Raw genomic sequence first — 12,954 nt, forward strand, 5'->3', positions numbered from 1 at the left:
TTATTTGAGCACTTATTAAATTAGGATAGAATTAATTAATTTTTTTCCATTTTACCCCTACAATTAATATGACCATTCCTATATTGTATGTGTATTTTTTGTAACTCATTTCAATGTGCATTGATATAAACAAAGGGCAAAGTGGTGAAGTCTTCCAATGTATTAATGATTTCTTAATCACCGTGTAAAGTTGGAATTGCCCATCTAATATGGGACAGAAGGAGTATAGTTTATGTATTGTTATAAAATTAGTAAAGATTGTTATAATATATTTTGCTCATAAGTGAGCTAATATAGAAACTTATTTGTCATTTGTTTTTTTAATTTCAATTTTAAATAGCAAATAAATGTAGCGATAAGATTGAGGGTAGAAATGAAGCATATCTTTCTAAATTTAAGTAAAAATAAATAGAGGAGAAGTAACATTAGGGTTATCAATAGGACTATTCATTCGGTTATTTTTTAAAAAATTATACCATTCAATTTTTTGGCTATTTTATAATGTATAACGAAAATTAAAATTTTAAAATCATCCGAATCCTAATTTATGTGACACAAGCAGTACAAAAATTAGTCTTTTTTTTGTTGTCTTGTAGATATTTTAAGTTATTATTTATTGTAAATTATAGTACTTTTTATTAAAGTTTTTAATAACATATGTTACTTTTTATGTTTGAGAGTTAAACCAACTTTTTTTTATATGTCTTTTAATTTTATATGTGTTTTGTCCTTTTCTATTTTCAAAAACTAATACTCTCTCCATTTCATTTTACATGTCATTTCTTTTTATAAATATATTGATTATTCTCTCTTCTTATTGGAACACATGTTGACTTCTTATATAGTAGTTATTCTCTCTTCTTATATAGTAAAATATTTGTGATTATAAACTTTTAAATATGTCTAATTTTGTAAAAAAAATACGAGTCAATCATAATTGTAACTAATTATTCTTGAGTTTGGCGTCAAAACAATTTTTTTTTTGATACAATGTATCAAAATCGAACCTCTCTGAAAACATACATCAAAATAGATCTTTTTTTTTAAAAAAAAAATAGGCAGACCATCTCTTACGCCGTTAATATCCATTTTCTCTAAATATAAATAATAAATAAAATAATTTAAGGGTTCTCTCATTATTAGGCAAACAACAATTCTTTTTTTTTTTTGTTTTTTATGATTAATTAAAAAATGGGTGAACTATAATTAAATTTTTTGATAGCTTTTTATTTTATTCTTGTCGTAAAATATTCACATGACAGATTCTTGTAGATTTGTTTCATTATACTAGACGATGGAGCCCGGGTCAGCACGGACCCGATATATATTATTATCGCTATCATAATTTTTGTGATATAAATGAAATTTTGAGAGTTCATCTATTTTTTTTTTTAATAATTTGTAAATATTTTTAAGTTAATGATTCTGATTTATAGAATTTTTGTACTTAATTTTCAGATAATATATGTATCTCCTTTTATCCCAACTTATGTGGCACCTATAAAATTTCAAGAATTTTTCAAATATTTTATGTTTTTAAAATTTTTAAGTTGTTAATCATTGTGGTCTATAGTACTTTTAGTTATTTCAAATAATATATATTACTTCATTTATCCTAATTTATGTGACGCAAATAAAATTTGGAAAGACAATCACATTTTAATTTGACCATAATTTTTTTATGTGTATTTTTATAGAATTAATTATTGTGATTTATACTTTTTTCCCGTAATTTCTAAAAGTATAAATTATTATAGATTGTTTTTAAACATTTAAATGACCAAAATGTCCCTTAATAGTAATGTAATTCCAAGAAACACGCATGTCCTCATCTCAATTTATGTGATAAAAATGAAATTTTGAGAGTCAAATAATTTTTTTATAATTCGTAAATAGTTTAAGTTAATTAGTGTGCCCTATAGTATTTTTCTTTTACATAATTTCAGATAATATATGTAACTGCTTATGTCACATGGCACCTATAGAATTTTGAGAGCCAATAAAAATATTTTATGTCTTTTAAATATTTTTTATATGTATTTTTAAGTTGTCAATTATTGTGGTTTATAATACTTTTTAGTCATTTCAAATAATATATATTACTTCATATGCCTCAATTTATGCGACAAATAAAAAATTTGAAGGGTCAATCAAATTTAAATTTGACCATAATTTTTTTAAATTTTTTTTATAGTATTAATTATTGTGATTTGTACATTTTTCCGTAATTTCTAAAAAAATATAAATTATTAAGAGAAAGATTGTTTTTAAATATTCAAATGACTAAAATATTCCTTATTAATAATGTAATTCCAAGAAGCACACATATCCTCGTCAATTGACACACTAATTAAGAAAACAATGATTGATATAATGAGTTTACCATTTTACCCCTATTAATTATAAAGTGAATGAATTAAAATTTACGATTTTCAAAAAGTCCTACCTTTTTTAAATAATTAATTAAGGGTATAATAGGAAAAAAAATTTATCCTTTCTCGAAGATTTGTCAAAATAGACAAATAATTAAGAACAATTAAAAAAAAAAAGTGGACCAGTAATTAGGGATATAGGAAGTACCATAGTAAAATAATTTGGTTATAGTTGAAGGAGTATTAATGCTTTTAAGTCAAAGTATAGGGACGACTTTGATCCATATCCCAAACATGAAGGACTATTTTGTTTTTTCTTCTCAAAAATATATAAAGAAAACATGTTAAATAAACAAAAACCTTTCTTAAACCCTACAACCTCTAATTGTTGGGAAGAAGAACACACCATCATTCTCTTCTATGGCAACCGACGACAACGAAAATGCTGGCGGCGTTAATGCCCTCCGGCGGCTTAAATCAACTGAACCACCTCTTTATCTTTCAGCATCACCGGAACTCTCCGAAGCCGCTCGATTAGCTTGTAAGTACCTATACTCTTCTCTCAAACCCTACACTCCGAAGTCGCCCTTCGCTCAGCTCTTGACAGATGGTTTTGATGCCGAACAAATATGGCAGCAAATTGACCTTCAATCCGAGCCCTTACTTACATCCCTCGGTCGTCAAATCAGACAATTTGAGAAGAAACCGGAAGAAATTTCAAAGAGTTTTAATTTAGGTTCAGGTAACAGTGGAAAAAAGAATAATTTAGAGAGGGAGAAAGAGGAACTGGCATTGGATGGAGAAAGTGAAGACTTTAAAGATGTAGATATGAATGATTCTGATGATGATGATGATGATGAGGAGGAGGAGGAGGAGGAGGTAGATGAAGAAGAGGAGGGTGATGATGGTGAGAAGAGCGAAGACGCGGAGGAGAATGGTGGGGTAGGGGGAGTGGAAGATAAGTTTTTCAAGATAGATGAGTTGGAAGAGTATATGGAGTATGATGAAGCAAGGGAGTATGGATTGAAGGGAAAGACTAAGAAGACAAGAAGTAACAAGAAAAAGGAGGAGGAAGAGGAAGAAGATGGTGAAGAAGGCGACAAGGAGGACGAAGAGGAAGATGACGAGGTAAGAATTTACTGATTTTGAAAATGAAGGCGGACTTTGTTTAGTCGTTTGGTGGTTGAGATATTTTGCCTAAGTTAATCATGATTGCAAGTAGATTGGTGACTGCAGATTTGCGCTTCTTTAATAAAGCATACATTTTTACCAGTATCTTGTTTTTGCAGCTTGGGTTAATGGGCCTCGGAGATGATGAAGATGAAGGTACAGAAATTGCCAGGTGTGTCTTTTCTCCATGTACTTATTAATCCTTTTAGTGTTATATGACAAATAAAACATGAATTAGTTACCAAAGGTAGAGAAGAATTGGCAGTGTTGGTCTTAGCTCAATGATCTCAAGGGGATAGAAAACCAACACGTCTCAGTCCATTTGACTAAAAGACACTTTAAAATCTTCTGGTTGTTTTTCAAGACTTGAGGATTGTCCATTAGGTAGTATCGTTGATGTCAATTAGGCAGAATAGATTTGGCTGTGAAGGGTGATTGAGTGACATTTTGCATATTGCCTTAAACCGAGAAGGACTGGATAATACTATGTGATTAGGCTCTGTGGTGAAGCTCAAAAATTGTCTTTATGTAGTCAGAATTTCCTTGCAGATACCGCAGGGTGTTCTTTCTGCCTCCCCGGCAACTGTATTCTATATTATGTCATTGTGACAGTTAACTAGTACTCCCTCCGTTTCAAGAATGACCTCTTTCTTTTTTTGGTAACATTTTAATTTCAGTTTTCCACGTGGTTTGTTTCAGGCCACAAGATTAAAGGGCAATTTTGTACATTTAACATAATTTTAATTTAGGACCATAGGATTCAAAAGTCTTCTTTATTTTCTTAAACTCCGTACCAAGTCAAACTAGACCATTCTTTGTGAAACGGAGGGAGTACTAGATTAGTGATTTAACTAAGTTTTCAAAGTTTTATTTAAGTATCTCCAAGCACTAACTTTCCGAAATGGGCTGAAACCTTGCAGAATCACATTCCATATTTGTTGTTCTTAGCTTAATAGTAAGACACCTTGCACTTGTGCCATGACAGTTTCCTTTCACTATTTTTCACCCCTCACATGGAATGCCAATCACATTATACATGACAGAGGTTTTAAACTATGTTACCTGAAACATTGACACTTCTAATTTGCTCAAACTTTTCTTGATGATACACAGATATGAGGACTTTTTTGGTTCGAAAAAGGGTACTGGACAGAAGAAAACTGTTAAATCATCGGATCTATCAGATGACATGGGAACCGATGATGACATGATTGATGATAATGATGACAATCAGGTAGTATACTTTCTGTCCTTTCAGTTGTAAAGTGTATGAAGATGAATGAATAAGTGATCTATACATGTTTCCTCTGTCTAATTTATTTTCTTCTTCTGTTTTAGAAGAAGCAAAGCCTTTCTACCCATGAAAAAGAGCTTGAAAAACTCCGATCTACAATTGAGGATATGGAGAAAGCAAACTTGGAAGAGAAGTCCTGGACTATGCAAGGAGAAGTAAGATCTCTCTTTCATAATTCCCTTACTTGTTTTAAGCATTTTCTTGGAAGAAACACCCGTTCATGAATACACAAGCCCAGATCCAAGATGAAAACTGAATTTCGGTTATCCCCGTACTCTCATTATAGATGCTACTTACTATCTTCATAAATCTTTTCCTTTCTAATTGTTCCCTCTTCCTTTATGTTTCCCTATCACTCATTCATCAACATGTATTAGCTATATGTACCACATGGCGTCTTCGGTTCTATATGTTTTAATAATCTTTATTGGCAGGTAACTGCTGCAAGAAGGCCAAAGAATAGTGCATTGGAAGTTGATCTGGATTTTGAGCACAATGTGAGACCTGCCCCTGTAATCACTGAAGAGGTTACTGCAACACTTGAAGAAATAATTCAGAAACGTATCATTGAGGTGAATATTCTTCTTTTGCCGCTATGCTGCTAATATCTAAGTCTTTTTTTCTTTAGACCGTGCAAATGTTAAGAATAAGTTTGTTCCTTTGCTACTGAATTTGGGGCATTCTTCATGTGGAATGGAAGTATTCTTTTTCTTTTGATGAAGTGGAATGGAGTTATTCTTTAGAGAAGTGCTTGCTAGTAATTTCTTGGTGAATTTGGTTCACATGTAGAGATAGGCATGTGCGCTTAACTACAATGCTAGACTCTCTTTTAGAAAAATGCCCTTGAAAAGAGTGTAACATTTTGTTGAAGTGTGTGAATATCTCATCGAAAAGCTTGACTTGTTAGAGAGAACACACTTTTATGTAGTTAGTTATATTCTCAACACCCCCCCGACGTGCAGGTCTGATTCTTTTTTTGTCATGGGTTAAGCACATGGAAATTATAGAAGCTCCTTACACTTGTATGGCTTACTTTATCAAAAAGAATCTCCTTACAGATGTTATGATCATATCAGTGTTCGTTCTTTTGTTATTTCTCTATCTGTTCCTTTTCTTCTCTGCCACCCTAGCCAACATTTGAGTCGGCATGAAACAAGGTATAACCAGCAACTGACCCCAGCTTGTAATGTATAGGGCCGATTTGATGATGTTCAGAAGCGTCCTAGCTTGCCATCCAGAGCACCGCGAGAAACAAAAGAACTGGTAAATAATGGTTCTATATGTAAAAATATATACTTGTCCAATTAAATGGATTCTATCCTGATCTCAAGTGGATAGCTGTTATTAACGATGCTATGATTTGATGTTTCTTTTTTATTCTTCAATTTGCAGGATGACAATAAAAGCAAAAAGGGACTTGGCGAAATTTATGAGGTTAGTGCTCCTGTATTCATGTTACTCGAGGAGATTGATACTTTTTGGCAGCAACTACTGCTGTAAATATGTGTACTCTATATTCTTCATTCACGAACTTTCTAAAGGAAATCCGTTATCTTATTTGCCACTTTATTACATATTTTTTGCAGGAGGAATATGTCCAGAAGACTGGCCTTGTGTCAACAGCAATATCCTTCTCAGATGAGCAGAAAAAAGAGGTGTTTAATCTCTCACCTATAATCCAGCCCTCTACTTTAAAGCAGGAGTGGCTCTTATTCTTCTTAACTTTGTCATTGACCCCTTTTATTTACGTACCTGTCTTATGCATATGTCGGACTACTTGATGCATTTTTTTTTTACATGACAACTCTAGACTGGAACATGTTATTGCTGTTTGAATATTATGAGCAATCTAATAGAATGTAATTGTTGGGTAATTGCATTAACAAACTTCTAACAAATTACAGCATGTAAAGGGGAGGAAGAACTCTCTTTAACTTCAAAAGTTTAGGTAGCGTGTGGAGTAGGGAAGGAAGGGATGAACCAGGTCTTAATTGCTTTACTTGATTGCACCTTTTTTGAGTATGCTCTATTTTGAATGTCAATACAGGCCACTATGCTGTTTAAGAAACTGTGCTTGAAGTTGGATGCTCTGTCTCATTTCCACTTCACTCCAAAACCGGTATGACTATAACAATGTACATTTGGTGTGATTTTCCCATCTCTAAACGGTTCGTCTCATGTTACTTCTCCATGACTCAACTTGGTTAGGTGATAGAAGATATGTCTATACAAGCAAATGTCCCTGCACTTGCAATGGAAGAGGTGAGTTGACCTGAATAAGTAGACAATTCTTATTATCAAATCAACTTGCATAACTTCATTGTTGCTCAACCATATTTGCTCATATTGTTTGTTGTACGGTAGATTGCACCTATGGCGGTCTCTGATGCAGCTATGCTGGCTCCCGAGGAAGTATTTACTGGCAAAGGAGATGTTAAAGAAGAAACAGAGTTGACACAAGCAGAGAGAAAAAGGAGGAGGGCGAACAAGAAAAGGAAATTTAAAGGTGAGTTCTTTAGTAATGAGATATGCCCCAAGGATACTTTCCATGGTTGACTGTACAAAAACTGATGGTTGGGTAATTGTTTTTTGCAGCTGAGTCAGCAAAAAGAACAGTAAAGCCGGTTCCAGAAAATACATTAACTAATGGTGTTGAGGGTAAGTTGTTTCTTTTATTCTTACCTTTGACGTCTTCCCTTGAATTTAAACAACTGAATTATTTTGTGCCATTGTTTTACAGGTAATGATAAGTCATAATGTGTACCAAAACTGAACCGGAGTGAAGCTCTCATGCCTCCCTCACTCAAATAGCGGTAACATTTTCGGCACTGAATGGATTCTGTGTCGTTTCTCAGCCAGAGTGGCGAGCTGTTCAGGGCTACATCCACATACGAGACGATGATAATTACCATTGTGGCATCATTATTGTGCTACTTTGGCATTGCAGGAAGTAAATGTCATTACCAGGTCAATTTGGTTGAGAAAAATGAGTTGCTTCACGTGATAGGAAACTTCACTACGATGTAATGTATTTTTTTGATAGCAATTTGGTTGAGAAAAATGAGTGATATTTCACATGATAGGAGACTTCTTTACGTTGTAATGTATTCTTTTTAATTGCAATTCGGTTGTCTTGGGCATCTATAAGTTTTTACAATGTAAAATATTTAACGTTTCACACAATAAACCAACCAAAGAAATATGTGTTGGTTTGAATTGTTGGACGTCAAAAGTTCAGCATTCAAAATGATAGTGTAAAATATAAATTTGAGCATCTCGCTAGTAATGTACAGATAGTCTCGTCATACTGAGATTCTTTCTCACATATAAATCTGGAGATACACCAATAATGGCCAAAAAGAAAAGTCACCACCATGCTAAATCAACACACCTTAATTCTCGACAAAAGATACTCCACTGATTAACTATATCTACCATAATATTGACAAAGATGACGGGGCGAAGATGAAAAATAAACAAACTGTAATCCTCAACAACAAAAAATAGTCTGGTTATTAACTATTTCTGCCATGATATTGACAAGGGCGGGAGATGATCCTGATAAAGCACCACATCCTCTTCCATGTTTTTGGTTATTTTTGTAACGTCAAAATGTTGGTCCACACTCTTTTCATGTATCTATGAAGCGCACAAACTATCAAAACGATCCTATAATGTAATACATAGAGGATTCCACTCCGAACGAAAAACATGAAGGCCAAGTTAGCGAGCTTTACAGCTCCGTGACAGGAAACAGAGCAGGGGAAGGGGGAACAATATACTAGATGTCTACTTCAGACCTCTTTCTTTTTTCATCTTGCTGCCCCCAGTATTAACTTCTTTTGTTATATCACCCATCATACAGGTCAAGAAAAGATCAGATTCTGGTTCATGTGGATTTAACATCACCTTTGTTCAAGTGCCCTTCAAGTCTCTCAATTGCAGCACCTACACCACCCTTCACTTCATTGCCATCAGTTGTCCCTGTCCCTTCATTGGCTTTCTCTACAAGCTTCAAATGAAGCCACCCTAATAGAACAAATTTATTTTAGTAAAGCTGTAAGTTTATTTTTAATAAAGAAACAACACAGCCACCCACAGGTTTGTCCCTACTTCACATGATTCTTCATGCTTAAGGAATACATAAGTGCCTGAGATCCTCATGATTTGAAACCAGGCAAACTTAGCAGAGATGATAAGCTAAATCACCTACAATGAACTGACGTTTACTAATTTATAAGTTTTAGTAGCATTAACAATACTGTAAGGTTAAGAACTTTGAGCAAGTAAAGAGCAGTTTAATGGATTAATATTAGTAAGCAGGTCACATTCTATTACCAAGAGGGAAGCAAACTGCAGCACCCAAAGCAGAACCCAACATCACATTTCTCGCACGCCATTGGAGTGATCCTGGCACTGGAATCATAAACAAACAGTGAGTGGCGGAGGAGATAATCTGATAGAGGTTCTGATACCCAAACTCTGCCACTTACTAATTAGGCCAAATGTTGCAGCTGTAGCAGAACCAGCTCCAACAACATTATAAACATCATGCACACCACGCTTTTCAGCAAGCAGATTCTGCAATCCATAAAAAGCAGCAGTGAACATTCCAAGGCGTATTCCACCAACTATTGAGCCCCGAGTGACTCGTATAAATCTTTTTTCCATAGCATCTCTCATGAGCCGATACTGTTCACGCTTATCTGGTGTACTCCCAAGCTTTAACATCACCTCAGCATCCTTGCTCTGTTAAAAGAGGAGAAAGTCCCATGAATACTAGAGGAACCATCCATGCAGAAAGAAAATAATTTCACGCTCTTCCCTTTGGGAAGGGAGGACTAGGGAAATCCTATTAATTGCAGCTTTCCTCCAGACCTCCGGGAAAACACAGCAGGAAATCAACCTTATACAGGTGGATGTATGGATTCATTTAGTTCTTTTTATTCTTGCTTGAGCTGAATGATTAAAAATTATCATGTCTAGTTACCTCGGGGGATGGATCTTCTAATTAATAGATAGAGTCATGATACATTCCGAAAAAATTGTAAAGGTAACAGAATCTTTTTGTCCCCTTTTCGATGTAATTGTAGAAGAAGATCCACATATACAAGGTTAACATGGTCATAAGTTCTGGGAGATTCAAGAAAACCATGAGTTTTCTTCTGTTGTTTTTTGAAAAACAATTCAAAATTTATTTGTACTCCTAAACAGGGGCGGATCTACGTTCAACGAAGGGGGTTCATCCGAACCCCCTTCGTCGAAAAATTACACTATATATATAAGATTAAATTTTGAATATATGTGTATATATATACTATTGAACCCCCTGAAAATACACCAAAGGCGTAGCTCAGTGGCGTTGGGGGTTCAGGAATTTGCTCTACTGCACGCGAGGTCGCGTGTTCGAATCTTTGCAGAGGCATTTTGTTTTATCAGCTTATTTCAGGCGTTTTATTTTTTTAAAATAAATAATAATGCAATCAGAAAATGATGTTTAGTTCCAAAAAATTAAAACGCTGATTGGGAATTTAGGATTTATTAGTTTAATTCCTAATTATAAAGTCAAATATTAAAAAATCCGTTTCTTCTTGATTCGACCGTTTAATCCGACCTGTTTATATCCTATTCGACCCGTTTATTTGTGGATATTATTTACGTGATTAATTTATTTTGAACCCCCTTGATGAAAATCCTCCCTCCGCCACTGCTCCTAAATATGTAGTTTGATTTCCCATTTACTATTTAGACAATGTAACATTACTACTGTCCAAAGCTTCACAATTAGCATTTCCTCTCTCCAAGTTATCTTCCTAAGTAAAAATGCAACAACAGGAAATCAGTAAACACAACATAATAGTTACATAGGGAAGAAGTACTGACAACAGAAGCAGCAGCCTCCTTGCTACCTCCATAAAAAAGGCCAGCAAATACCCCAATTACAGTAGCAGTGCCCCAGTTTACAGTTCCTGCCATTTTCTGAGATCTCTGAAAAAAAAGATACATACATAGAGAGGTAAATAAAAATTTCAAACCGGTAAGTTTAGCTAAGCAAAACCAAGATGAGTCAAATAAAGTAGTCCGAACCGTTCCAACATTTTAGCTCAATTCCCAACTGATTAGCATCACATATATAGATACCTCATAGTTTAGCTAGTTATACGCTGGTGTCAAACAACATCAACACTTCCCCTTTATGGGATTTGGGATTGTTCTATACTTTGCACCCAGAGGCGTATCTAGAGGGGTTCCGTGGGTTCACGTGAACCCATGCTCCCCTCTCTAGATTATATATAATAGCGTTATATTTATTAAAAAAAATTAATATAGAGGTGTGAATCCACATTAAAAGTAACATATAATAATACGATGAACATTTGGTGCACCTCTTTAAGCAAATATAAAAATTTAAATCTAATTATATCTATCTTATTTTTATTACTAACACCCCTCCAAGTGGTTATCGGTAGCACTTTTGACGTTTTAATCAATTTTTCTTTTATTTTTTTGCTTTAATCTTTCAAAATTTCAAATGTGTAACATTGAAAATTCCTAAAAAAAATTAGCACGGTATAATTTTTATATAATTAAATCAAATGTGTATATTAAAATTTAAAACTAGTAGTATTATATATGTTGGACCTATAATTTTTAAAGTTTAAAGGTTTAGTGTTAAGAACATAAAGGTTAAACCGATCAAATTTATATCTTAAATGCATCTTTTCGTAATAATGCATCCATCCTTACGAAATCCTGAATACGCCTCTATTTGCACCCATAAGCTGAGTTACAAGGAAATAAACACTTCCGATTATAAAGAATATCAATGAAACAGCATTGGCAGGGGACAGGAATAACAAGGAAGACAATTACAACAGCTAGCTGAACCAAACAGTATCTGGAACGGCAAATCCTTCAATGAAGTAAAGATTAGAACTTAAAAACAATCATGAAAAAAATCCCAAATTCCCAATCAAATAACCAACTCTTTTTGAGTGCCCCACTGAGGAAATTGAAGTATTCCCACAGTTTCAATATGTTCATATATTTCAAAAACAATCATTTTTAGCCCGTTCAAAAAATCTTTCCTTTTTGAGTGACTGTTTAATTTTAACTTTTCACGTAGCACGTTTGAATATTTTGGTACATTCTATGTATCTTTCATGATTCAAAAGTCTTCTCTCCTTTCTTAAAATTCTGTGTCAAGTCAAAATCACACAAACAAATTGGAACCGAGGAAGTGAGTATCGGGAGTGGGGGGTTTTTCGAGTAATTTCAGATTGGAGAATCCATCAAGTAGAAGATATTAACAACAAGAACAGTAAGGAGCAGTGACCTAATAGCTAATCATTAAGTAATCATAAACGAATTCAAATATAGTGAGATAAATGGAAAAAAAAACTCACATTAGGTACCGCTTCCTCTTCAGTTATCTCTGAGGATTCCATTGATAACGGAGAAGACGCCTCTCTCTTTGTAATCGCAACTCAGACAATGGAGTAATTGATCGATGATTACAGTACTCTCGCCCTTTGCTGAAAATAGGCAGACTTGGATGTTCGATTCGGACTGAATACGTCGGGCCGGATCAGATCCGACCCTTTGATTTAGGTCAGGGAAATGGGCCTTGATCCGGACCGAGCCTAATATCTCTATGGTGGGCCGATTCAAGAGTCCGTTAATTTGGGGAAAATGTATACATAATAATAAAAAATTGAAATAATTTGTTTTATGGGCAAATTACAGAAATCACATATTTTTAAGGCAAAATTATAATTTATCCCTTAAAAGTATATAATTACAGAAATTCCTCATTTTCGCGCATCAGATTAGTGTATCAACGCTTATATTATTGTACTCGCGCATCAGATTAATGTATCAACACTTATATTATTGTATCTCACGCATTAGATTAATGTATCAGTGCTTATATTATTGTATCTCGCACATGTATCAGCACTTATATAGCTCTGATACATTAATCTGATGCGCGAGATACAATAATATAAGCGCTGATACATTAATCTGATGTGCGAAAATGAGGGATTTTGGAGATTTGTAAAATTTATAGGGGATAATGGTAATAAGTAAACTAAAAGGTGAGATTTCTGTAATTTT

General features: G+C 33.9%; 2 protein-coding genes across 5 annotated transcripts; one reads left to right on the top strand and one right to left on the bottom strand.

Moving 5' to 3' along the window:
- Positions 1-2,745: 2,745 nt before the first annotated feature.
- LOC125860436 (uncharacterized) lies at positions 2,746-7,902 on the top strand. 3 transcript variants are annotated; one of them, XR_007445854.1, is made up of 14 exons: positions 2,746-3,500; positions 3,662-3,714; positions 4,656-4,776; positions 4,881-4,991; positions 5,271-5,408; positions 6,031-6,099; positions 6,229-6,270; positions 6,423-6,491; positions 6,884-6,955; positions 7,045-7,098; positions 7,201-7,342; positions 7,432-7,494; positions 7,577-7,649; positions 7,692-7,713. XR_007445854.1 is itself a non-coding variant. In XM_049540396.1 (13 exons), the coding sequence occupies exons 1-13, from the start codon at positions 2,793-2,795 to the stop codon at positions 7,591-7,593; spliced, it is 1,659 nt and encodes a 552-aa protein (XP_049396353.1). In that variant the 5' UTR covers positions 2,746-2,792; the 3' UTR covers positions 7,594-7,902. The 3 variants fall into 3 exon arrangements, 2 of the variants coding, with proteins under 2 accessions (XP_049396353.1, XP_049396354.1); XM_049540396.1 differs by having other exon boundaries at positions 7,577-7,902; XM_049540397.1 differs by having other exon boundaries at positions 4,884-4,991; positions 7,577-7,902.
- Positions 7,903-8,422: 520 nt separating this feature from the next.
- On the bottom strand, positions 8,423-12,385 carry LOC125860071 (uncharacterized). Of its 2 annotated transcripts, none has more exons than XM_049539967.1 (5): positions 12,243-12,385; positions 10,720-10,824; positions 9,330-9,585; positions 9,175-9,252; positions 8,423-8,865 (listed from the first exon to the last, which is right to left on the bottom strand). In XM_049539967.1, exons 1-5 carry the CDS (start codon positions 12,282-12,284, stop codon positions 8,726-8,728), a joined length of 621 nt encoding a protein of 206 aa, XP_049395924.1. In that variant the 5' UTR covers positions 12,285-12,385; the 3' UTR covers positions 8,423-8,725. The 2 variants fall into 2 exon arrangements, with proteins under 2 accessions (XP_049395924.1, XP_049395925.1); XM_049539968.1 differs by having other exon boundaries at positions 12,252-12,372.
- Positions 12,386-12,954: the final 569 nt, after the last annotated feature.

The sequence above is a fragment of the Solanum stenotomum genome, chromosome 3 (genome assembly GCF_019186545.1).
Source record: "Solanum stenotomum isolate F172 chromosome 3, ASM1918654v1, whole genome shotgun sequence".
Classification (NCBI taxonomy): domain Eukaryota; kingdom Viridiplantae; phylum Streptophyta; class Magnoliopsida; order Solanales; family Solanaceae; genus Solanum; species Solanum stenotomum.